The 27218-nt window shown below is 44.3% G+C and overlaps 1 protein-coding gene and 1 long non-coding RNA gene across 2 annotated transcripts in view; one reads left to right on the forward strand and one right to left on the reverse strand.

Annotated features, from left to right (window-relative positions):
- Nucleotides 1–4461, forward strand: part of RNF20 (ring finger protein 20) — a 140687-nt gene extending 136226 nt beyond the window's left edge. Inside the window, exon 20 of the mRNA XM_075349378.1 lies at nt 1–4461. Coding sequence (XP_075205493.1) covers nt 1–177 — 177 coding nt within the window. The 3' untranslated portion in view covers nt 178–4461.
- On the reverse strand, nt 4094–27218 carry LOC142311188 (uncharacterized). Its single transcript, XR_012754247.1, has 3 exons — nt 27165–27218; nt 5730–5813; nt 4094–4633 (listed from the first exon to the last, which is right to left on the reverse strand). It is a non-coding gene; the product is annotated as an uncharacterized LOC142311188 (long non-coding RNA).

The raw sequence follows: 27218 nt of genomic DNA on the forward strand, positions 1-27218 counted from the left end.
TCCCGGCTCACGTGTCCTTGCTGCAACTCCCGCAAGATGGATGCTGTCTTAACAAAGTGTTTCCACGTCTTCTGCTTCGAGTGTGTGAAGACCAGATACGACACGCGGCAGCGCAAGTGCCCTAAATGCAACGCTGCTTTCGGAGCAAATGACTTCCATCGTATTTACATTGGCTGAATAGGTGGCATATTGCCAAGTCTTTCCTGACTTCTCATGGCGCAATGTTTATGGTTGGACACAAAGACATGACCTGTACCTGCCCTGTCTCACACGCACACAGCCCTCTATCTCCACATAATAATACTTTCTCTACATAAGTCTGATCTTTTCACTAAAGGCTTGTCCAATAGAGAACTCCGCCTGGATTGCCATGTGCTGATATTTATGATGGTGGCAGGGGTGATAGGTGAACGTCTGCAGAAGATGTGATAGGAACAGGCTGTTTGGACATAGGGTTCCCTTTTTGGATATTTTTTTGTAACAACCCTACCTTGTATCAGATGAAAATATTTATTGGGTGAGTCCGACCACCCATCACTAAGCTGTGTGATCACCACCTTTTTAATAGAAACTTGCTCATTTGTACTTATGGAATAACATGAAATCCAGGTTACTGCACAGCACATAGTGTTTGCAATTGTGAATCTGTTGCGGACCAATATTAAAGGACCACAAATTAAGAAGTATAATTTAGGATAGAGGTGAGGAGTTGAAAGTGGTTGTTACGGCAGAAGAAATACCCTTTGCTCCTGTGTTCTCTATGAGAGCGCCACAAGACACCTCTGGCAGTGGCTTATCTCCCAGCTTCCCAAAAGGTTGGGCCTTTGAAATCCAAACTGCTGGGGCCTTCTGTTTCCCTACATAATGTGTCTGGGGAAAGTTGGGAGGCCCCCATGCAAATTAGTGTCGGCTGATACGGGCTGGTTGGGCCGACGTTAGTTTAATAATATGGCCTTGACTTATTTCTGTCGGCTTCTTTCAAACTGTCACTTCTCTTCTAGATGTCACCGGTAAGGCTGGAGATGCAGAATTAGAGCGGCTAAGGCTACTTTCACACATCAGTTTTCTGCATTCAGGCACAATCCTTTTTTTTTTTCCCTGATCCAAAGGATCCGGCAAAAAAATGTAAAACCGTATCCACCGGATCCGTTATGCCAGATGCGTAAAAACCCGGATCCGTTGGATCCGTTTTGCATCCGTTTTTGCATCCATTTTGTCCGTTTTTTTTGATGGATCAGTTTTTTAAATTAATTTGGTGCATGCGCAGTTTACAAAAACGGATCCGGCAGCTGCATCCATTTTTTCAACATTGCGCCGGATCCTTTCACTGTAAAACGTGCCGGATTCGTCGCGATGCGGTTTTTTTGCCGGACAAAAAAACGTTGCAAGACACGTTGCCTCCGTCCGCCGCTTTAATTAATTTTGCCGCATCCGGAAAAAAACGGATGCAACGCAAAGCCATCAGGCACAATCCGGTAACAATGCAAATCTATGGGGATAAAACTGATGCGGTACCGGATCCATTTTACCCGTTTTTTTTCCGTATTCTGCCTGATTGCAAAAAACTGATGTGTGAAAGTAGCCTAACTCAGCCACCCTTCCCCCCTCATAATCGCTAGTACAGAGTAGCTGTAAAACAAATTGCAACTTTGTCTGAGTTGTGTTTTAGATTTCTTTGGGGGCTATAGCTTCAACTTAAATGGAACTTGTCAGCTGCTTCATGCTGCCCAAACTATGGGCATTATCAATCAGAACTTGGCTGCATGGTTTAGAACTAGTCATTTTCCTTTTTTTTGGCTTGTCCCATCAGTCATCAAATTCATCAAAACGGTGAACACGATTCAGTAATTTGGCGCAAAGTCAAAAATGTGTTATTTTCCCGGCTCGAAATGTTTGTGCAACCTTTGGCGCTCAAAAAAAATGCCAAAATGCTGCCGTACTCAAAAATACACTTAGCCCTAGAGTGCTGTTGTACCACATTTTGTGACTTTTTAAGAGGTAGTAATTAATGAATCGGGCTAAAATTGCTAATCTCCACCCACAAAGCAGGAAAAAAACAGGCAAGTACATATAACATAGAAATAAATATAGGTGCAAATAGAATAATGAATTGGTTGCAAAACAAAAAGTCATAAAACAGCCAAAGGCAATAATGAATCGGGTCCTTGTTTTTTTTTGTTTTTTTGGTTTTATGTTTTTTTTTTACTGCCCTGATGATTTAGAGAAAATATAGTGTGAAGGCTTTTTGCAGCACAAGTCCAGACGATTGACAGGTCTCTTGTTAAGAGATGGTAGAGACCTGTCAATCATCTGGAGCAGTGTACAGAACAATACAAGTGTAGCCAGCCTCTAATTCATGCTATGCTGGTTTGGGCCATGTGCATCAACTGACTGGTTTCCTTTAACAAAGTCAACCATGTGGCTTCCCACATATAAAGCAGAGCGATGTCAGGTTAAATAGCACTTTCTACCGACTGTCATGGTTTACAAGATTAGGATCCCTGCCAATTGGACCTTTAATAGAAGGGTTAACACTGTGAATAAATAGGAGGGACCGGATTGCTCCCATAAGGTAGTATTGTGTGGTATTGTTTCAAATATGAAGGTTAATCAAATATGCGGCTATGTAATAAATCATAGTAGTGTGGAACTGCTGGCACTCCTATCTAGAATGCTTGATGGGTCCAGGATAAAAGATGTATATAAAGTAGAAAAAACTGGACCAGAACTGCCTGTAGGGAAGGGTTAAAAACCACTTTTATTTCCGGTACATTAAAACCAGAATATATAAAAAAAAAAAGTAAAAAAATAAAGATTTGGGAATAATAAACACACAGTTCGATCTTGCTCGGATTCACACCAGTCTTCCTTATATACTTTAGGTCTCTTCACACATCCGTGTGTCCGGAACGTGTGACGTCCGTTTTCACATGTATCGGAGATACGGACACACGTAGACCCATTAAAATCAATGGGTCTGCGCACATGTGCATGTTTTCCCATGGGCTGTATATCCATGTGGAGCATACATCTGTCTGTGTGCTCTACACGTAGGCACGTACATTTTTCTTCGGCAGCACGGGTGTCACAAGGACCGCACACTGATGTAATCTGTATGATATCAGTGTGACACGTACCGGAGAAAACCACGTGTCTGTGAAATAAAATGCTTTTCTATACTCGCCTGCCTCCACCGCTGCTGTTTCCAACACTGCTGTCACTTTCTGCTGACCTCTGCTCATTATACTCATTCATTATTCACTGCACCGAGGACCGGAAGCAGCAGCACCAGAGACAGCAGCATCGGAGACGGTAGCACCATGGACAGGTAAGTATAAAAATTCATGCTGTCTGTGTGCTATGCGGATGTCAAATGAATAACACACTGACAGCACACGCTAAACATACACACTTACGCACCTAGACCATGGACCGTGCAATACGTGTGTTTGGTACGGATGTGTGAAAGAAGCCATAAAGTGATTCCAAAAGCATATTATTTAATAGATTTTTACACCCAAAAAGAAGCCTAGTATAAATCTGAGGAAGGACCAAGTACTGTAGTGAAATGCGTTAGTTCATTATCCGCGCTTTGTTTTATTATGTTCTTTTATTTTGTTTTTAATTTATACAGTGGTTTTTAACCCTCCTCTCTAGGCAACGCTTAGACACCATTTTTTTCCTTCTTATGAACCATTGGACCTTGGTAACACATTCTAAAACTAGATATTTTTCACATAGTTTGACAATTAAAATAAAAGGGGTCTATAAATGCATATATAAACCCCATTTGTTTCATTGCCTGCTATTCCTTTATGTTGGCGATTAGGTCAGGTCTTGGACCTATTCGATCTCAAGATTATTGTAAGGGTTAAAGACTAGTTCTTGACTTCATCCAACTGAAATGTGAGCAGAAAATGTGAGAAGAGGGGGAGATAGTCCAGCAGAATATATTAATCATGCCCTAGACCTATGGGGATAAATGTTAGATCTATGGGGGTCTGAGTCAGTGGTGGCAGAATTGACAAATATATGTATATATTGTTGTCCCTGTAGTTCTTTTTACAGAAATTATACAAGCTCAGATGGTCTGGTATAAAGTTTATTATTTTGGTATCACGGAGATCTGGTTCTCATTCAATGAAGCAATCTGACTAGATCATACATCTGTCGTGGCCGACAGGGAGCTTTTACACGTACACCACATTGCCTTTTCCCATTGCAGATGCTTAAGTGGAAGTTTAGGATGATCGGTGTCCTATTTTTATACTGACACCATATCCCGCTGTGAATTTCTGCGTTTGTCGTGGTGCCTGTGACTGAGTAAAGTATGATTAGAAGTTCAGCCCACTGTGGAAAGCTGGCTCTGAAGATGGTGATGAGAAATATGGGGTCCTGGATGATTCCTGTGAACTGCTGCCTGTATTTTTAGAGCGCAAATAAATGTTCTTTTTTCTGTTATTGCTTCAGAATGGTTATTGTGGGGTTCGGAGACTGATTTCCTCAATGTTTATAGCGAGAGTGCCTTTTTGCAGAGAAGCTTGTGTTTGTGGTATAATCTCCTCCGAGCTGGTGTTGGGTCGTAGACGCTGATAATGCTAAACATATAGCAACGCTCTCCATGCGCCAGACCCTGAAAAGCATCACAGAAAAATTATGGTTAGCTTTCTGCTACACCCTGGACTGTCGGATCGAGGAGGCCTGCATATGGTTCTACAGGATCGGCAATGAAATCAGAAGCTTTTTAATTTCTTTGTGTGGTTTGTACAAAGTAATACTTATCGGGCCTGATTCTTATAAACTGTCTAATGGTAAAACTAGTGAACACAGTGTTGTGGCATCATGGTCACCAGCACAGATACGGATACATGTTTAAGGACTTTCCATCAAATTTTTCATGTTAACCCTAGACATGGTGTAATACTGACAACAGAGTGGAGAAAACATTGTGTTTTTCTTTTAATTCTAGGTCTCCATTTCGAGATAATAGCAATCCTATTATTTGGCACCCTTTGAGTCAACAAGTTTCTTCACAGGGATGTATACTTTTTCCCTCTGTATGATACTGATCAATCAGAAACACTCAAAAGAAAGAACCTATAACCACCACAGCTTAGAGCAGGTTTCTCACTGTATGAGGTGTATGTCAGGCTGTCTGATCTCCTGGTCTAACCTCCTGCAAAGGTCAATGTGGAGGGAGAGCAGCACAGCTGAGTTTAGCTGTGTCCCATTACAAACCCTTCTATAAGCTCTCCTAACACTGTCCGCTCTAAAGGCTAGGGTTTATGAGACGAATTCATCAGGCCAGGTATGCATGCAAAGTGAAATGCATGTCCAAGTCACCGAACACATGACAGGCAAAACGTTGATTAACACTGCCAGAAGCAATTGCAGCATCTCCTTTAAAGTGCAAGTACAATACATTATTTCTTCCATTACTCTGTACAAGCCACACAAGGGGATTGATATGGTGTGTAGCCAAAGCTCCAGCCGTTACTTATGAGCAGTGTTGTACCCACAAAGGGAATCTCCTGGAACATAAAACAGTTCAGATTTTCCAAAATCTGATGGACGCCTGTCTTTACCAACACTGCAAATGGCCTACACAAACCTATACTCTGTGTGTAAAATTAGAACTTCCTAATATAGTCCACTGACTTTTATGAACCAATGCAATCCGGAATCGGGCTGAGAGGTTTTTTGGTCTTTTCGCACAATGAGCCACGTACTCTCAGTAGTGGATGATGTCGTTCCATCTTTGGGATTTTGATATTTTCCATGTTACACTTTATTCTTCGTAATTCTCCTGGATCCTGAAATGTAAAAGAAGGTAAATCTTTATAGTAACACCAGATAATGTCATGTAAGCTTCAGTTCAGTATTGACGAAGATTGAGTGAGAATAAGGTCCTTTGCAGGTGAAGAACATCCTTCTCCCACCATTGGCCTTTTAGCTGGGATGGAATGGTTGAGTAAAATACTGCCCTTCTTTTGGAGCTGATCTGATGGCTACTCTCTTAGGCCTGTTTCACACATCAGTGATTATGGTACATATGAGGCCTCTTTCACACGTCAGTATTTTGCATCAGTGTGTCATCAGTATTTGGATGCCAAAACCATGAGTGTCTCCAAAACACAGAACAGGTGTCAGTCTTTCAATTATAGTTCTCTATAAGTTCCACTCCTGGTTTTGGCATCCAGACACTGATGACACACTGATGAAACACTGCTGCAAAATACTGAAGTGTGAAAGAGGCCTGAGACAGATTTTATCCGTACCAGAATCACGGACATATGCAGACCCATTAAAATCAATGGGTCTGTGCACACGTCAGTGATTTTTCACTGACCGTGTCTCCATGTGGCGTACACGCATGTCCGTAATTTCTACACGAGACATGTCCGTTTTTTTTCTGGCATCACTGATGTCCCATGGACCACACTATGGTGTGATCCGTGAAACGCATACATTTAAAATAAAAAGCTTTTTAAACTTGCCTGTCTCCAGCGATGCTGTCTCCGGCACGGCCGACCTGGAATTAGCTGCAGAGGTGAGACAGTGGCGGCCGGACACAGCATAGCGGGAGAGATCCTTACCACGGACAGCAGGAGTGGGGACAGGTGAGTATAATTGCCTGATTTCCATGTGCTATCAGTGATCATGGATTTCGGGTAGCACATGGAGAACCCACGTGTGCCGTGAATCACGGCACATGGAGGGACATAGATGTTTTTCACTGACGTGTGAAACAGGCCTTAGACAAATGTTCTTGTACAATTCTTACAGAAAGGTACATAAATAGAAACTCATTGCGCTATACCAACATTGGTCATGTACCTTCACCCCCCAAAAATCATCTTCCATGATGCTGGAGAGAAGGTTTATATTACATTCTCCAGACCATGGCGCAATGTGGTGCAACAAAAAGCTGTTTGAAACGATTGTTTTATAATCCATAATTTCTACAATTTATTGGGGGAATTCCCAGTTAATAAGGGGGATACTTTGTTCATAATCCTAGGCTCTTGGAAAAACTGGAAGTTAGATACAAGAACTCTCTCGCATCCATTGTATTAGTCTGTCTGTGTGACACAGGGGCCCCTACAGTTTTTCCGATCCATACACTGAAATTTTAAAAATGGATCCATGTGTTTTGGAGCAAGTCCTATTCTCACCTGATTTGATCACACACTGCCATTAAAGTCTATGGAGATCCCTGAAAAATGGAGTTCTTTTTTTCTTCAGCTTTCGTGTGTTTCATCTATTTTTAACTGAACCATGAGTTAATAGATAATAAGTTCTAAAACATATATAAAGTTCAATTTCACCAATTAAGTCCATTGGTTTAAAATAGTTTAATTGGAAGATCTAACGATGTTCCACATACTGTTTTTTAATATTGTAGATGTATTCTTTATTTTACTGTTTAAGCCTACAACATGCAAACAGTGGAGAGGGGGTAACTATATACATCAATTATCCAGAGCGGGAAGTCATTAAACTCTTAAACCAATGGGCTGATATAGTGAAATCAAATCTGTTTGCATTGGTCAGTAATTACCTTTAGGGGCGAGAATCGGATTAGTATTAGGTCATCCACACTTGCCTAGAGAACATCATGCAGTGGTTGATGGAGGACGTTACAATAGTGTTCAAAATATTAGCAGTCCAATATGAATAACCAGATTATTTACATTTTTTTTGGTATAAATTATGTTACCATATGTCGGACAATTTACCAGTTGGTGGAGTAGATTCTTAGAAAACCCCCAGACTCGGCATTCATGATGTGCAGGTTTTTGGGCCTGTGTATTTGAATAACTAATTGAAAGTGTGTGGGGGGGGAGTATTCAAAATAATAGCAGTGTGAAGTTAAATGAGTGTGGTCAATCATTCTGTGAAGAACAGGTCTCACATCTTTAAGGTTGAAGCCAGCACATGTACATGCATTTCTCCTTGATAGCCTGAGAAATATTGGTCGTTCGAGACATTGTTCAGAAGAACAGGGTACTTTGATTAAAAAATTGATTGGAGAGGGTAAACCTTATCAAGAAGTGCAGACAATGAGCGACTGTTCAGCTAAAATGATCTCCAATGCAACAAAATAGAAAGCAAAAACAGAGACCTGGAAGAAAACGGAAGATGACTATTCAAATGGATGGAAGAATAGCCAGAATGGCAAAGGCTGAGTGAATGATCAGCTCCAGGATAATCAAAGACAGTCTCAAGTTGCCTGTGAATACTGTAACCGGTAGAAGACTCCTGTGTGAAGCTAATATGTTAGCAAGAAGTTCCCGCAAACGACCACTGTTAAAAATAGACATATACTGAAGCGGTACAAAGAACATATCAACTGGCCTAAAGAGAAATGGAGAAATATTTTGTGGACTGATGAAAGTAAAATAGTTATTTTCTTTTTCGCTCCTAATTGGGAGACCCAGACAATTGGGGTGTATAGCTACTGCCTCCGGAGGCCGCACAAAGTACTACACTTAAAAGTGTAAGGCCCCTCCCCTTCTGGCTATACACCCCCCCGTGGGAGCACGGGTCCCTCAGTTTTTTGCTTTGTGCGAAGGAGGTCAGACACGCACGCATAGCTCCACTATTTAGTCAGCAGCAGCTGCTGACTATGTCGGATGGAAGAAAAGAGGGCCCATACAGGGCCCCCAGCATGCTCCCTTCTCACCCCACTTTCTGTCGGTGGTGCTTGTTAAGGTTGAGGTACCCATTGCGGGTACGGAGGCTGGAGCCCACATGCTGATTCCTTCCCCATCCCCATTAGGGCTCTGGGCGAAGTGGGATTTTACCGGTCTCCAGGCACTGAGACCGTGCTCCATCCACAGCCCCTGGAGAAGCCGCTGGATATGGAGCTGAGTATCGTCAGGGACATGGCCCTGCTCCGTCAAGGTACTCTGTGTCCCCGTGCATACGCGCGCACACCGCAGCATTGCTGGGTGTGTTAGTGCGCCGGGGACAACAGCGCTGCTGCGCTTGTGCCATTTCCTCACTTCAGCTTAGCTGAGTGGGTAGACTCAGGGAGAACGGTCGCGCCGGCCGCTGGGACTGCGACGCGGCTGGGACTTGTGGTGCGCCGGGGACTTCCGCGCTGACCGTGCATATATCACGGCCGCGCTTATTACTACAGTCCCCGGCTTTTGCGGCCTAGTTCGTTCGTTCCCGCCTCCGCACCTGCCAGTCAGGAGGAGGGCGGGACGCTGTACAGAGCATCAGCGCTGAGGGCTGGAGTCTTTTTTACATACTCCAGCCCTCACACCAGGCACAGTAGGACGCAGTTTCCCGCACTTTGTTTGTGGCACGCCCACGGTCCGCCCCTCTTCACTGAACGCCGGCAGCCATTCCTGCCTGCACGCTGAGCTGCAGAGGGGAGACGGGGAGACCCAGACACGGGATTCTACGGCCTCATACCCGCTGTTCAGCGGGCGGTAAGCAGCCCTCAAGGGCTCACCCCCACTTGTGCCGTTTGTATACTGAGTATTTTGTGTTTGCAAATACTTTGTACTGTACGGTCGCTGGTGATTCTCGGCTATATACCCTCCTAGATTACAAGGAGGCAACAGCATGTCGTCCGCAAAACGCAAGGGTGCTAAGGCACAGACATTATATGCTGCCTGTACCGCATGTGGGGCTGCTCTACCGGCAGGTTCCACTGACCCCCATTGTGTGCAGTGCTCGGCCCCTGTGCAACTTGCACAGCCGGGGCCTCTGCTGGACGTGACCCAGAGTGTACCACCTGTGAATGCTGTCCAGGTGACAGGAACGGAGTTTGCAGCTTTTGCTGACAGATTGCCTATGACCATGTCAAAGATTCTTGAAACATTGCAGTCTAGACCAGTAACTCAGACCATGGACACTGTGGCATCATTGCTCCCTGGTCCCCCTCAGCTGGAACACTTCCAAGCTCCGGGGGTGTCACATGCACCCCAGGGTGACGATTCTGACTCAGACAACAGTCCCAGACAGATGAGGCGGATGTAACTGATCAAGATTCTGATCCTGGGACCGCTCTCAATCTGGATACACCGGATGGTGACGCCATAGTGAATGATCTTATAGCGTCCATCAATAGGATGTTAGATATTTCCCCGCCAGCTCTTCCTGCGGAGGAGGCAGCTTCACAGCAGGAGAAATTCCATTTCAGATATCCCAAGCGTAAATTAAGCACTTTTCTGGACCACTCTGACTTTAGAGATGCAATCCAGAAACACCGCTTATCCTGAGAAGCGGTTTTCTAAACGGCTTAAAGATACACGCTATCCTTTTCCCCCTGACGTGGTCAAGGGTTGGACCCAGTGTCCCAAGGTGGACCCTCCAATCTCCAGGCTTGCAGCTAGATCTTTAGTTGCAGTAGAAGATGGAGCGGCACTTAAAGATGCCACTGACAGGCAGATGGAGCTCTGGCTGAAATCCATCTATGAAGCTATTGGAGCGTCGTTGGCGCCAGCTTTTGCAGCCGTATGGGCACTCCAAGCCATTTCAGCTGGGCTTATACAAGTCGACTCGGTCACACGTACATCTGCCCCGCAGGTGGCACCATTGACCTCTCAAATGTCTGCATTCGCGTCTTACGCGATTAATGCTGTCCTGGACTCTACGAGCCGTACGGCGATGGCGTCAGCCAACTCCGTGGTTTTGCGCAGAGCCCTGTGGTTGAGAGAATGGAAGGCAGATTCTGCTTCCAAGAAGTGCTTAACCAGTTTGCCTTTTTCTCGCGACCGATTGTTTGGGGAGCGTTTGGATGAAATCATTAAATACTCCAAGGGTAAGGACTCATCCTTACCTCAACACAGACAAAACAAGCCCCAACAAAGGAGGGGTCAGTCTGGTTTTCGGTCCTTTCGAGGCTCAGGCAGGTCCCAATTCTCCTCGTCCAAAAGGACTCAAAAGGATCAGAGAGGCTCAGATTCTTGGCGGACTCAGTCACGCCCAAAAAAGACAGCAGGAAGAACCGTTACCAAGACGGCTTCCTCATGACTTTCAGCCTCCTCTCTCCGCATCCTCGGTCGGTGGCAGGCTCTCCCGCTTTGGCGACATTTGGCTGTCACAGGTCAAAGACCGTTGGGTGAAGGACATTCTGTCTCACGGGTACAGGATAGAGTTCAGCTCTCGTCCTCCAACTCGTTTCTTCAGAACTTCCCCACCGCCCGACCGAGCCGATGCTCTGCTGCAGGCGGTGGCCGCTCTAAAGGCGGAAGGAGTGGTGACTTCCGTTCCTCTTCAGGAACAAGGTCACGGTTTTTACTCCAATCTGTTTGTGGTGCCAAAGAAGGACGGGTCCTTTCGGCCCGTCCTGGATCTAAAGTTGCTCAACAAACACGTAAAAACCAGGAGGTTCCGGATGGAATCTCTACGCTCCGTCATAGCCTCAATGTCTCAAGGAGATTTCTTAGCATCAATAGACATCAAAGATGCTTATCTTCACGTGCCGATTGCGCCAGAGCATCAGCGTTTTCTACGCTTCGTTATAGAAAGCGAACACCTACAGTTCGTAGCGTTACCTTTCGGGCTGGCAACAGCCCCTCAGGTCTTCACCAAGGTCATGGCAGCAGTAGTAGCTGTCCTGCACTCGCAGGGTCACTCCGTGATCCCGTATTTGGACGATCTACTTATAAAGGCACCCTCTCAAGAGGCATGCCAACACAGTCTGGACGTGGCACTGAAGACTCTCCAGAGTTTCGGGTGGATTATCAACTTTTCAAAGTCAAATCTAACCCTGACCCAATCACTAACATATCTTGGCATGGAGTTTCATACTCTCTCAGCGATAGTGAAGCTTCCACTGGACAAGCAGTGCTCTCTGCAGACAGGGGTGCAATCTCTCCTGCAGAACCAGTCCCACTCCTTGAGGCGCCTCATGCATTTCCTAGGGAAGATGGTGGCAGCAATGGAAGCAGTCCCTTTCGCGCAGTTTCATCTGCGCCCTCTACAATGGGACATTCTCCGCCAATGGGACGGGAAGTCGACGTCCCTCGACAGGGATGTCTCCCTCTCTCAGGCAGCCAAGGACTCTCTCCGATGGTGGCTTCTTCCCACCTCATTGTCAAAAGGAAAGTCGTTCCTACCCCCATCCTGGGCGGTGGTCACGACAGATGCGAGCCTATCAGGGTGGGGAGCAGTGTTTCTTCACCACAGGGCTCAGGGTACGTGGACTCAGAGAGAGTCCACCCTTCAGATCAATGTTCTGGAAATCAGAGCAGTCTATCTTGCTCTGCGAGCCTTCCAACAGTGGCTGGAGGGCAAGCAGATCCGGATTCAGTCGGACAATTCCACAGCGGTGGCGTACATCAACCACCAAGGGGGAACACGCAGTCGGCAAGCCTTTCAAGAAGTCCGGCGGATTCTGACGTGGGTGGAAAACACAGCATCCACCATATCCGCAGTTCACATCCCAGGCGTGGAAAACTGGGAAGCAGACTTTCTCAGTCGCCAGGGCATGGACGCAGGGGAATGGTCCCTTCACCCGGACGTGTTTCAGGAGATCTGTCGCCGCTGGGGGATGCCGGACGTCGACCTGATGGCGTCACGGCACAACAACAAGGTCCCGGTTTTCATGGCACGGTCTCACGATCACCGAGCTCTGGCGGCAGACGCCTTAGTTCAGGATTGGTCGCAGTTCCGACTACCTTATGTGTTTCCACCTCTGGCATTGTTGCCCAGAGTGCTCCGCAAAATCAGGTCCGACTGCCGTTGCGCCATTCTCGTCGCTCCAGACTGGCCAAGGAGGTCGTGGTACCCAGATCTGTGGCATCTTACGGTAGGACAACCGTGGGCGCTACCAGGCCGTCCAGACTTGCTGTCTCAAGGGCCGTTTTTCCATCTGAATTCTGCGGCCCTGAACCTGACTGTGTGGCCATTGAGTCCTGGATCCTAGGGACCTCAGGTTTATCTCATGATGTTGTTGCCACCATGAGACAGGCTAGGAAACCATCCTCCGCCAAGATGTACCACAGAACGTGGAAGATATTCTTATCTTGGTGCTCCGCTCAGGGAGTTTCTCCCTGGCCATTTGCATTGCCTATTTTTCTTTCCTTCCTGCAGTCTGGGTTGGAAAAAGGTTTGTCGCTTAGCTCCCTTAAAGGACAAGTCTCTGCGCTATCCGTATTCTTTCAGAAGCGCCTGGCGCGACTTCCTAAGGTACGCACGTTCCTGCAAGGGGTTTGTCATATCGTTCCCCCTTACAAGCGGCCATTGGAACCCTGGGATCTGAACAAGGTTCTAATTGCTCTCCAGAAGCCACCTTTCGAGCCTATGAAGGAGATTTCCTTTTCTCGGCTTTCACAGAAAGTGGCTTTTCTGGTGGCGGTCACGTCTCTTCGGAGAGTGTCAGAGCTGGCGGCGTTATCTTGCAAATCTCCCTTCCTGGTGTTTCACCAAGACAAGGTAGTACTGCGTCCAATTCCAGAGTTTCTTCCCAAGGTGGTATCTTCCTTTCATCTCAATCATGATATCACTTTACCATCTTTGTGTCCGCATCCAGTTCACCAATTTGAAAAGGGTTTGCATCTGTTGGACCTGGTGAGAGCACTCAGGATCTACATTTCCCGCACGGCGCCTCTGCGCCGTTCGGATGCACTCTTTATCCTGGTCGCTGGTCAGCATAAAGGGTCGCAAGCTTCCAAATCCACCCTTGCGCGGTGGATCAAGGAACCAATTATTCACGCCTACCGTTCTGCTGGGCTTCCGACTCCTTCTGGACTGAAGGCCCATTCTACCAGAGCCGTGGGTGCGTCCTGGGCATTACGGCATCAGGCTACGGCTCAGCAGGTGTGCCAGGCGGCTACCTGGTCGAGTCTGCACACTTTTACCAAGCATTATCAGGTGCATACCTACGCTTCGGCGGATGCCAGCCTAGGTAGACAAGTCCTGCAGGCGGCGGTGGCCCACCTGTAAGAAAGGGCTGCCTGACAGCCCGATCACGAGGTATTCTTTTACCCACCCAGGGACTGCTTTTGGACGTCCCAATTGTCTGGGTCTCCCAATTAGGAGCGAAAAAGAAGAAGGGAATTTTGTTTACTTACCGTAAATTCCTTTTCTTCTAGCTCCAATTGGGAGACCCAGCACCCGCCCTGTTTTTTCTTAGGGTATTTGTTTTTCGGGTGCACATGTTGTTCATGTTGATAAGTTACGTTCTCCGATATTGTTATCGGATTGAATTTGTTTTTGAAACAGTTATTGGCTTTCCTCCTTCTTGCTTTTGCACTAAAACTGAGGGACCCGTGCTCCCACGGGGGGGTGTATAGCCAGAAGGGGAGGGGCCTTACACTTTTAAGTGTAGTACTTTGTGCGGCCTCCGGAGGCAGTAGCTATACACCCCAATTGTCTGGGTCTCCCAATTGGAGCTAGAAGAAAAGGAATTTACGGTAAGTAAACAAAATTCCCTTCTTTGCGTCTAAAGGCCACAGACAGTTCTTCAGACGACCCCCAAGCTCAAGTAACAAGACACTGAAGACCGAAGCATGGTGGTGCAAGCATCATGATATGGGCATGTTTCTCTTAGTATGGGGCTGGGCAGTGTCGAACTGGCTACCAGAGAAACCACCAGTAATACCAGGCCTGGCTGTGGTTACCTACATTGAACTCCGGAGGTCTCACCTGAGCTCCGAAGTGCAGCCTATACGGAAGTCAGAGTTTGCAGGACTGAACCGCAAGCGCCGACTGATTCCCCGGCGATTGCAGTTCATGACAGCTGCGGATAGGCAGGGCTGAACTCCGAAGCTGTCACCTGAGCTCCAGAGTTCAGCACGGCCTGTCCGCAGCTGTCATGAACTGAACTGCAATCTCTTGGGAATCAGTCGGCGCTCGCGATTCAGTCCTGCAAACCCTGAGTTCAGTCCAGGCTGCACGCCGGAGCTCAGGCGAGTGCTCTGGAATTCAATGCAGGTAACCGCAACCAGGCATGGTATTACTAGCGGTTTATCCGGTAGCCAGTCCGACACTGGTGCCGGGCCTATTTAACACATACCAGGGATCATGGACCAGTTTGCACATATCAAAATTCTTGAAGAGGTCATGTTGCCTTACACTGAAGAGGAAATGTCCTTGAAATGGGTGTTTCAACAAGACAACAACCCTAAACACACCTGTAAAGGAGCAAAATCTTGGTTCCAGTCCAACAAAGTTGAGGTTATGGACTGGCCAGTCCAATCCCTGGACCTTAATCCAATAGAACACTAGTGGGGTGACATCAAAAATATAGTTTCTGAGGCAAAGCCAACAAATGCAAATAAATTGTAGGATGTAGCCAAGCAGCTGACAGGTGCCAGAAGTTGGTTGCAACATTGACGTAAAGCACTTCTGAAAAAAACTGTGGTTATACAACTAAATATTACCATAGGTTAGTGATTCACAGGAATGCTAAATCCTAAATAAAAAGAAGACAGATTCTGAGTCTGTAAAGACACATGCAGACACTGCTATTTTTTTTACAACAGCCCAATGTTCATTTTTTTATATTTTCTGTAAAGTAGGTAAACATTATATACATTTCTCTGCATGTTTTGATTTAGAAAACAGTGTGCAATGTTCCCAATGTATGGAAATAAAAACTATTGCAAAGATTTTAGGTTTGACTTATGTTTTTGAACACACTGCTATTATTTTGAACACTATTGTACCTCTGCAATGTGAAGGGCCACTTTACAATTAGTTTTTTGTCCACCTGTAGCAGGTGACGTCACATTTGCTATAAGTTGCAGTTGCCCATTTATTTTCTTGAATTGTTTTATCAGTGTTACTGGCCGGAGTGCTGAAGACACTATGCTACAATCTTCTGACCCACTCGATCTATCCTGGATTACGCTGCATCAGTATTCAAATGTCTTAGATCTTCATGGACTTTTCCTTTTATCAACAATAGACGAATTCTCTCATTCCGGAGGTTTGACACACAGCCTCCACATGTATCTTGTCGTCTACACAGGTAGGTAGAGAGTCAACAGTGACTTTCGTTTACAGTGCCTTGCGAAAGTATACCCCTTGATTTTTTCAACCTTTTCCCACATTTCAGGCTTCAAGCATAAAGCTAAAAATTGAAATTTTATGGTGAAGAATCAACAAGTGGCACACAATTGTGAAGTTGAACGATATTTAATGCTTATTTTAAACGTTTTTAAAAAATTGAAAATTGGGGCATGCAATTTTATTCATCCCCTTTAAGTTAATACTTTGTAGCGCCACCTTTTGCTGCGATTACAGCTGCAAGTCGCTTGGGGTATGTGTCTATCAGTTTTGAACATCGAGAGACTGAAATTCTTGCCCATTCTTTCTGTGCAAACAGCTTGAGCTGAGTGAGGTTGGATGGAGAGCGTTTGTGAACAGCGGTTTTCAGCTTTTTCCACAGATTCTCGATTGGATTCAGGTCTGGACTTTGACTTGGCCATTCTAATACCTGGATGCGTTTGTGAACCATTCCATTGTAGATTTTGCTTTATGTTTGGAATCATTGTCTTGGCATATTGTTTGACATTGTGCCCAAAAAGTTTGATTTTTGGTTTCATCTGACCAGAGTACCTTCTTCCATATGTTTGGTGTCTCCCAGGTGGCTTGTGGCAAACTTTAAACAACACTTTTTATGGATATCTATCTCCTTGCCACTCTTCCATAGAGGCCAGATTTGTGCAGTGTAGGACTGATTGTTGTCCTATACACAGACTCTCCCACTTCAGCTGTAGATCTCTGAAGTTCATCCAGAGTGATCATGGGCCTCTTGGATGCATCTCTGATCAGTCTTCTTGTTTGAGGTAAAATTTTTCAGGGACGGCTGGGTCTTGGTAGATTTGCAGTGATATGATACTCCTTCCATTTCAATATGATCGCTTGCACAGTGCTTCTTCGCATGTTTAAAGTTTTGGAAATCTTTTTGTAACCAAATCTAGCTTTAAACTTCTCCACAACAGTATCACGGACCTGCCTGTTGTGTTCCTTGGTCTTCATGATGCTATCTGTGGGCGGCACGATGGCTCAGTGGTTAGCACTGCAGCCTTGCAGCGCTGGGGTCCTGGGTTCAAATCTCATCAAGGACATCATCTGCAAAGAGTTTGTATGTTCTCCCCGTGTTTGCGTGGGTTTCCTCCAGGTACTCCGGTTTCCTCCCACACTGCAAAGACATACAGATAGGGAATTTAGATTGTGAGCCCCTATGGGGACAGTGTTCCTGATGTATGTAAAGCGCTGCAGAATATGTTAGCGCTATATAAAAATAAAGATTTATTTTTATTTTATTTATTTTTTTATCTGTGCTTTAACCCCTTCACGACCATGGACAGATATATCCGTCACGGAGTGTGTCCCGTTAAACCCCGCCCCCCAGCGTGGATCGGCACACATAACAGCTGTTTTCAACAGCTGACATGTTATGAGTGGAATCGCATTCCACCCGTAACATTAACCCCTTACATCTCGCTGCCAAAGTCTGGCAGGGAGATGTATATACGCGCGGTGAAAATTTTCACTTACTGCTGCCCCCACCGGAAGTCACGTGAGTGATCACGTGACTTTCGGTGGTTGCCATCGTAGCACAGGGTCATGTGATGACGCCTGCAGCTATGACGTTTCACTTTCCTTTGTCCCTCGGCCTGGAGCAGAGAGAAACAGGAAGTGACTGTATCTGCTCTTTACAGCTGCATAGCTGTGATCAGCAGATAGATAAGAGCGATTGCTGATCGCTATAGCCCCCTAGGGGGACTAGTAAAATTAAAAAAAAAAAGTTTTAAAAAATGAAAAAAAAACAAAAACTAAAAGTTCAAATCACCCCCATTCCCCCCCATTGAAAATTAACCCCTTAACGACCGCGGGCCGTAAAATTACGTCCTAAATGACATAATCTTACTGCCTGCGGTCCTCCGGCGGCAGCATGCCGCGATCGGCACACATCTCAGCTGATTTTCACAGCTGAGATGTGTGCCTGCTAGGCACGAGCAGAATCGTTATCTGCTCGTGCCGATTAACCCCTTATATGGCGCTGTCAATACATGACAGCGCCATTATAAGCGCAATCGCGGTAAAGTTTTACTTACCGCCGAAACCGGAAGTCACGTGACGCGATCACGTGACTCCCGATAGTTGTCATGGTAGTACAGGGTCATGTGATGACTCCTGTACTACACATGAATTGGTTTCACTTTTGCTGTGCCCGGGGCACAGCAAAAGAGAAAGACAGCGTATCTGCTGTTTACAGCCTTCCAGCTGTGATCAGCAGATACTGCAGAGCGATCGGAATACTGATCGCAATAGCCCCCTAGGGGGACTAGTAAAATAAAAAAAAAAAGTAAAAAAATAAGTTTTAAAAAATTAAAAAAAAACAAAAAAACCTAAAAGTTCAAATCACCCCCCATTCGCCCCATTGAAAATTAAAGGGTTAAAAAAATAAAAAATATACACACATTTGGTATCGCCGCGTTCAGAAACGCCCGATCTATCAAAATATAAAATCAATTAATCTGATCAGTAAACGGCGTAGCGGCAAAAAAATTCCAAACGCCAAAACGACGTTTTTTTGTCGCCACAACTTTTGCGCAAAATGCAATAAGAGGCGATCAAAACGTAGCATCTGCGCAAAAATGGTACCGTTAAAAACGTCAGCTCGAGACGCAAAAAATAAGCCGTCATTGAGCCTAAGATCCCGAAAAATGAGAACGCTACGGGTCACGAAATATGGCGTAAAACGTGCGCCACTTTTTTCGGACAAACTTCCGATTTTTTTTTAACCCCTTATATAAAAGTAAACCTATACATGTTTGGTGTCTACGAACTCGCACTGACCTGAGGCATCACACCCACACATCAGTTTTACCATATAGTGAACACAGTGAATAAAATATCTCAAAAACCATAGTGCTATCGCACTTTTTTTGCAATTTTTCAGCATTTGGAATTTTTTTGCCATTTTCTAGTACACAATATGGTAAAACTGATGGTTTCATTTAAAAGTACAGCTCGTTCCGCAAAAAATGAGCCCTCACATGACCATATTGACTGAAAAATAAAAAAGTTACGTCTCTCAGAAAAAGAATGGCGAAAAAAAAAAACGGAAAGCGAAAAATCGGCCGGTCGTGAAAGGGTTAAAGGGTTAAAAAATAAATAAACATACACATATTTGGTATCGCCGCGTTCAGAAATTCCCGATCTATCAAAATATAAAATCAATTAATCTGATTGGAATTTTTTTGCCACTACGCCGTTTACCAAACGCCAAAATTACGTTTTTTGGTCGCCGCAAGTTTTACGCAAAATGCAATAACAGGCGATCAAAACATAGCATCTGAGCTAAAATGGTACCATTAGAAACGTCAGCTAGAGACGCAAAAAATAAGCTGTCACTGAGCCATAAAACCAGAAAAATGAGAACGCTACGTGTTTCGGGAAATGGCGCAAAACGTATGCCACTTTTATTGGACAAGCTTGTGAATTTTTTTTTAACTCCTTAGATACAAGTAAACCTATACATGTTTGGTGTCTACAAACTCGCACCGACCTCAGGCATCATACCCACACATCAGTTTTACCATATAGTGAATAAAACATCCCAAAAACTATTGTGCCATCACACTTTTTTTGCAGTTTTTCCACACTTGGAATTTTTTTTGCTGTTTTCCAGTACACCATATGGTTTCATTTAAAAGTACAACTTGTCCCGCAAAAAACAAGCCATCATATGGCAAGATTGACGGAAAAATAAAAAAGTTACGGCTCTCGGAAGAAAGGGAGCAAAAAACAAAAACTGAAAGTGCCCCGGGGCTGAAGGGGTTAAACAGAACCCTGAGACTATCACAGAGCAGGTACATTTATACGGAGACTTGATTACACACAGGTGGATTATATTTATCATCATCAGTCATTTAGGACAACATTGGATCATTCAGAGATCCTCAATGAACTTCTGGAGTGAGTTTGCTGCACTGAAAGTAAAGGGGATGAATAATATTGCACGCCTCAATTTTCAGTTATTTATTTTTAAAAAAGTTTAAGCAATAAATTTTGTTCGACTTCACAATTGTGTCCCACTTGTTGTTGATTCTTCACCATAAAGTTTCAATTTTTATCTTTATGTTTGAAGCCTGAAATGTGGGAAAAGGTTGAAAAAAAAAAAATCAAGGCGGGCTGAATACTTTCAGAAGGCACTGTATATGTTCCATTTCTTTCACATATGCCATGCTTACATTACATTGGATGCAAAAGATGATTGAGACCAATGCTTATATATACTAAAATATATATATGTATATATGTATATATTATATATATGTATATATCTATATTATATATGAAATGTGTGTGTATTGACATCTGAATGAGCCCTAATGTGAACCTTGGTCTACAGGGAAATAACAACATTTACTACTATCGTAGTTTTCTCCATAGGCTACGATTACCGTAATCACTGGGGGCTACCAGTGGGAAGCTGAGGAATTTATCAGAAGCTTTAGGTCATTTTTCTGCCATTACAGACACAAATTTTTGAGCCAGGATTTTTGTTTTTTTTTGTGGTTTTACACCAGCCATTGTATATGTTTGTGGGGCTTCCAGACAGAACAGGAGCAGTTAACCATTTACTATAATTGACTCCAGAAAGCTGCTGTAAATGATATCAGGTATGTACAGGACCCGATAACCAGCGTAGATTACATTCTCTGGCAGAGACAGAAGGTTGCCAAATATAAGTGGATTAGACCTTTTAATATATTTGGCATAGCTTACTAAGGGGTACTTCTCACATAGCGAGATCGCTGCTGAGTCACGGTTTTTGTGATGCACCAGTGACCTCATTAGCGATCTCACTTTGTGTGACACTGAGCAGCGATCTGGCCCCTGCTGTGAAATCGCTGCTCGTTACACACAATGCTGGTTCATTTTTTGGACGTTGCTCTCCCGGTATGAAGCACACATCACTGTGTTTGACAGCGAGAGAGCAACGATCTGAATGTGCAGGGAGCAAGGAGCCGGCTTCTGACCGCCTGCGGTAAGCTGTAACCAAGGTAAATATCGGGTAACCAAGCAAAGCCCTTTGCTTAGTTACCTGATATTTACCTTGGTTACTAGCATCCGCCGCTCTCACGCTGCCAGTGCCGGCTCCCTGCACACGTAGCCGGACTACACATCGGGTAAATAAGCAAAGCGGTTTGCTTATTAACCCGATGTGTACTCTGGCTAGGAGTGCAGGAAGCCAGCGCTAAGCGGTGTGCGCTGGTAACCAAGGTAAATATCGGGTAACCAAGCGCTTGGTTACCCAATATTTACCTTAGTTACCAAGCGCAGCATTGCTTCCACACGTCGCTGCTGGCTGTAGGCTGGTCACTGGTCGCTCGTGAGATCTGCCTGATTGACAGCTCACCAGCGACCATGTAGCAACGCACCAGCGATCCTGACCAGGTCAGATCGCTGGTGGGATAGCTGGAGTGTCGCTAAAGTGTGACGGTACCCTAAAGCAAGTTTGTTTAAAACTGACATCTATGATATCTCATTCTTGATCATTTACTCTATTTGTACAATATATCACAAAAATTAGTACACCCCTCATATTTTTAAATATTTTATTATATCTTTTCATGGGACAACACTGAAGATATGATACTTTGATACAATGTAATGTAGTCAGTGTACAGTGTGTATAACAGTGTAAATTTGGTGTGCCCTCTAAATAACTCAACACAGTCATTAATGTCTAAACTGCTGGCAACAGAAGTTAGTACAACCCTAAGTAAAAATCGACAAATTCTGCCCAATTAGCAATTTTGCCACCCTGGTGCCATGTGACTCATTGGTGTTACAAGGTCTCAGGTGTGAATGGAGAGCAGGAGTGATAAATTTGGTGTTATCACTCACACACTCTCTCATACTGGTCACTGGAAGTTCCACATGGCACCTCATGGCACAGAATTAAAAAAAAAAAGAATTGTTGCTCTACGTGAAGATGGTCTAGATTATAAGAAGATTGCCAACAACCTGAAACTGAGCTGCAGCACGATGGCCAAGACCATACAGCGGTTTGACTAGATAGGTTCCACTCAGAACAGGCCTCGCGATGGTTGACTAAAGAAGCTAAGAGCACGTGCTTAACGTCCTATCCAAAGGTTGTCTTTACAAAGTAGATGTATGAGTGCTGCTAGCATTGCTGCAAAGGTTAAAGGGGCAGGGGAGTAAGCCTGTCAGTGCTCACACCATACTCTGCACATTGCATCACAGTGGTCTGCATGGCTGTAGTTCCAGAAGGGAGTCTCTTCTAACCATAATATCCAAGAAAGCCAGCAAACTGTTTGCTGAAGACAAGCAGACTAAGGACATGGATTACTGGAACTATGTCCTGGGGTCTGATGAGACCAAGCTTAACTTATCTGGTTCAGATGGTGTCAGTGTGTGTGGCGGCAACCAGGTGAGGAGTACAAGGAGAAGTGTGTCTTGCCTACAGTCAAGCAAGGTAGTGGAAGTGTCATGTCAGGCTGTGGGGAGCTATAGTTCATTGTGGAAACCATGAATGCCAACATGCAGTATGACATACTGGAGTAGAGCATCATCCCCTCCCTTTGGAAACTGGATGGCAGGGCAATATTCCAACATGATAATGACTCCAAGCACATCTCCAAGATGACAACTGCCTTGCTAAACAAATTGAGAGTAAAGGTACTTGACAGGCCAAGCATGTCTCCAGACCTAAACCCTATTAAGCATCGGTGGGGCCTCCTCACACAGAAGGTGGAGGAGCGCAAGGTCTCTAACATCCACCAGCTCCGTGATACTGTCATGGAGGATGGAAGAGGATTTCAGTTGCTCTTGTGAAGCTCATGTGGCGCCCCTGAAGCCATCAGGGAGCTACAAGGTACTGTATCCCCACCAGGATGCAGGGCCTACCCCTTAGGGACCCAGAAGACCAGAGCCGGTAACACACAAACACTCCAGGTAATCCCAGTTTTTCCCCAACATCCCTCATAGAATGGTACCAGGCTAGGGTCGGACCAATGAATGGCCGCCTAGAGGTGGAGCCAATCCAGTCCACTAGACGACCAGATGGGAAGGGCAGACAGTGGACGACAGTCAGTGTGAGCAGTGAAAGTGCAATTGAGCAGATGGACTGACAGGAGTGAACAGTGTCCTGAGGGCCCAGACGGTTAGTTGCCGGTGGAGTGCTTTCCGAACTATGCACCAACAGGGTACAGAATCCTAGGTTAGGCTAAAGCTCCAGGCAGGCCTGATAACACCTGCACAGTGAGGGGACCATCAAGGACCTCACTGACCTTGAAGTTTGGGACTCAGTAGCAAAGGGAGAACCGGGGACAGGACCAAAGACTGCAACCCCACAGGGTTCACGCTACCGTCATATGGACTGCTAAAGAAGACAACCAGAAGGGGACCCCCCAACCAAAAGACAGGTGCAGGGGAAGAAGCCACCAGGTCACTAAACCGGCACTGGGACTAAGGAGACCTGCAATTGAGACCAGCCGGCCTCGGGTGAACAGTTACCAGCTTGCAGTGAGTAAAGGAACCAGTTACACTGAAACCCCTCGTGTGGCCTACCTTCTTTCAACACCCATCTGCATCACCTACCCTCTGGGGCTCGGCCCTGCTTGCGGAGGGCCTACCATCCAGGCTGCCATTAACACCAGCCCCAGAAGTGAGAACTGTGCAGCGACGGCTCCATCCACATAGCCGCAACCCGCAAGTGGCGTCACGTGTGAACATTATTCAACAATCTCCTGTAAATAATCCTCCTTTTAAAAAGCACCCAGGGCACGGGACCAGGCAACGGCCACCAAAGTGACATTTCCCAGTTATATCCCGCCCGGGACCGAGTACCCCATAACCCTGGGCAACACATTCTAGCGAATTCCATGCCCAAGAGAGTTAAGCGAGATAATAGGGAAAGACAATTGTATAGAGTACAAGAATAATAGTAATATCACAATGGCTAAGTAATGTACTGTATACAGAGATAATCCATAAAGACCAATCTACATTGAGGACAGAGAGACTAGAAAATATCACTGACATTATGTGTTAGAAAGTTTAAAAGAATAATTTTATTGAAACAATAGATAAATAGTTATATAACAATAAATGACTGACTCGGAAACAGAAGAAGTGGGGCAGAGCATATGTGTGCTACAAGAAAAATTATTGTAAGATGCACTAAGCTGCAAATGAAATTGATCGATTATAAAAAATGTCTGAACAAACCACAAGGAGGCACTGCAACCCTAATACCACATGTGTTTTTCCGAAAATAAGACGGGCTTATATTATTTTTTGCTACGAAAGATGGGCTAGGCCGCCGCAGGGGATGTCTTTTTTTTCCTCATGAACAGCAATCCACATATATTATTAGACAAAAAATTAAACATTTATTCAAATATAGTGATATTGCATTCTGGAACATCAGCATGTCAATGGCCCTCATTAGCCATGCTGGACATGCTGTTTGCACAATGTCTATGCTGCTTGGGTCCTTTATTGAAATGTTAACAGATTGTTCACTTTATACATAACATTAACCTCAACCCCTTATGCCTTAGTGGACCTTTTTCGGCTATGCTGCATAATTTAATGCAGATTTGCCTTTTGCACAAACATTGATTTATTGCTGAATTTTGTATATGACATCTTCCTCATCCTCTAGTCTTATCATTTACACACACTTTACTCTCATGTGTTTACCTGTTTCCAATGCACTAATACTGCAGACATACACAAGTGTTCTTAGGGTTGCAGTGCCACCTTGTGGTTTATTTAGGCATTTTATTTTTTATAATCAATTTAACCCCTTCACCCCCCCGCCATTTTTCATTTTATTTGTTTTTGTTTTTCCTTCCCTTCTTCCAAGCGCCAAACTTATTTATTTTTCCATCAATATAGCCATATGAGGGCTTGCTCTTTGCTGGATTAGTTGTACTTTTGTATTCATTTTGCCCCATATTGTACTGGAAAAAAGGAAAACAAAATCCAAGTGCAGTGAAATTGCAATTCCACAATAGTTCTTTTGCATTTTTCATTTACTGTGTTCACTATATGGTAAAAATGACTTGGCATTATGGTTCCCCAGGTCGGTACGGGTTCGTAGATACCAAACATGTATAGCTTTATTTTTATGTAAATGGGGGGAAAAAAATCAGAAGTTTGTAAAAAAAATAAATAAAAAGAATCGCTCTTTTGTTGCTATTTTCTGAGACACGAAGCGTTCTCATATTTCGGGATTTGAGGCACAGTGACGACTTATTTTTTTGCGTCTTGAGCTGACGTTTTTAATTACACCATTTTTGCGCAGATGCAATGTTTTCATCCCCCGTTATTGCATTTTATTGCAATGTTGCGGTAACCAAAAACGTAATTCTGACATTTTGATTTTTTTTAATTTATTGACAGTTTGTATGTGACAGTGCAATCTAACTGTTGACAGGCACTTGTGGATCTATGTTCCACCCATGTCTGGTAGTTGCACATGTCAGCCGATCAGAGCAGTGGCTATGTGAGGGGACAAATGAGGGCTTGCTACGCAAGGCCACATTACAGGGACACACACGGCCAAGGCCATAGGTACGTCATAGATCGTAAAGAGGTTACTTTGCAGTTAAGTACATTTGCAGCCTAATTTATATTCACCACCTTTTCCTTTATCCATTGTAACTTTTTGTGATGATCACTGTTTCTTTCAATAGTTTTTTCTTTTAGTACACATGTGCTCTGCCCCTGCTTCATCTGTTTTCAAGGCAATAATTTATTGTTATATATATTATTTATCTATTATTTCAATAATTTTTTTCCCAAGAGAGATAAGGCAGTGCTTGATAATAATGGTGGTCACACAAAATATTGAAACTTTGGGCACAACTTGTCCATTTTCACTTAGAGGTGTACTCAATTTTGTTACCAGCGGTTTAGACATTAATGGCTGTGTTAAGTTATGTAGCGGACACACCAAATATACACTGTTATACAAGCTGTGCACTGACTACATGATATTGTGTCAAAGGGCCATATCTTCCCATGAAAAGATATAATATACTTACAAAAATGTGAGGGGTGTACTCACTTTTGTTATAAACAGTATGGAACTATATTGTCAAAAAACTCTTAAAGCAATTAGGGATTGTCTAAAGCGAGATGTCTAATTTCAATTAATTCCCTGGTGTGAAGAAGACAACGTCTTCTTGATGACAAGTCATCTCCAAGTGTTTGTCGGGGCAGTTTATTAGACCATAATTCAATCTAACCCATGCAATTTTACCCATATCACAGTGAAAGAGAATCCTTTGGCGTTGTGGTGGCATCTTATCCTGAACTCTCCGGTGGCTTTATGCATCTTATGAATAGACCGGCTGCAGATCTCCTGACCGGAGCTCAATAGCTTTATAGGCATACATGAGGCTGCTGACTTGCAATCGGTCCATAAGGACACAAAAATGGTTGTGTGGAATTGACACTTTATATGCAAGCTATAATTTACGCCAATTTCTGGAGTAAATTCTAGAACATCGGTGGATATGTGAGGTTACACCCTTTCCAGTAATCTCTGACCAAATGTATTGTCACTTTTGAAAAAGGAAGAGAGATATGCAAGACATTTGCAAATGCTTGCATAAAAATGGTGTGTGCCAAACTTTGTACCATTGTAAGCCAAAAAGTGGAATACAGGCCTTGAATATACCCATATTGATCTCAGGATCTATTTTTCACTAATAGTGGCCATGCCATCTTGACAGTAGCTAGACTGTCCTATGATTAGTGACTGGCGGCAGCTGTTGGATTCGCTAAACACCCGTCTGCAAGGACAAAGAGTAGGGCTCCTTCTCCTCCTGACAGGTTTGGCAAATATGCACAAAAGAAGAAAAAATATTACTGAGTTAGGGTAGTTATGATGCAAAACTGCTGTTGATTATTTGGCTTATTAAACCCATTACTTTGTAGACAGCTGTACATTAAGCCATGTTTCTCTTCTGATTAGATAATGGTTGAATTTCAATATCACTGGAGTTCATATTAAGCCCATAACCACCACACACCCATTTTGTTGCCCAAAGATGTATAATAAATATCTTGAATGTATGTTCATGCAAACACACGCCCAGACCATAAAACTGCATCCTCCCCAATGTGCATGTAGTGACAATCAGTGCCTGTGTGATGGCTTCACAGTTTACAAAACCACAATAGACTTGAACTACCGTTAAACTGTCCATGGAAATAGTTTCCTTGACTTTTTTCTCTTTTCTTTCTGA

The sequence above is a fragment of the Anomaloglossus baeobatrachus genome, chromosome 5 (genome assembly GCF_048569485.1).
Source record: "Anomaloglossus baeobatrachus isolate aAnoBae1 chromosome 5, aAnoBae1.hap1, whole genome shotgun sequence".
NCBI lineage: Eukaryota > Metazoa > Chordata > Amphibia > Anura > Aromobatidae > Anomaloglossus > Anomaloglossus baeobatrachus.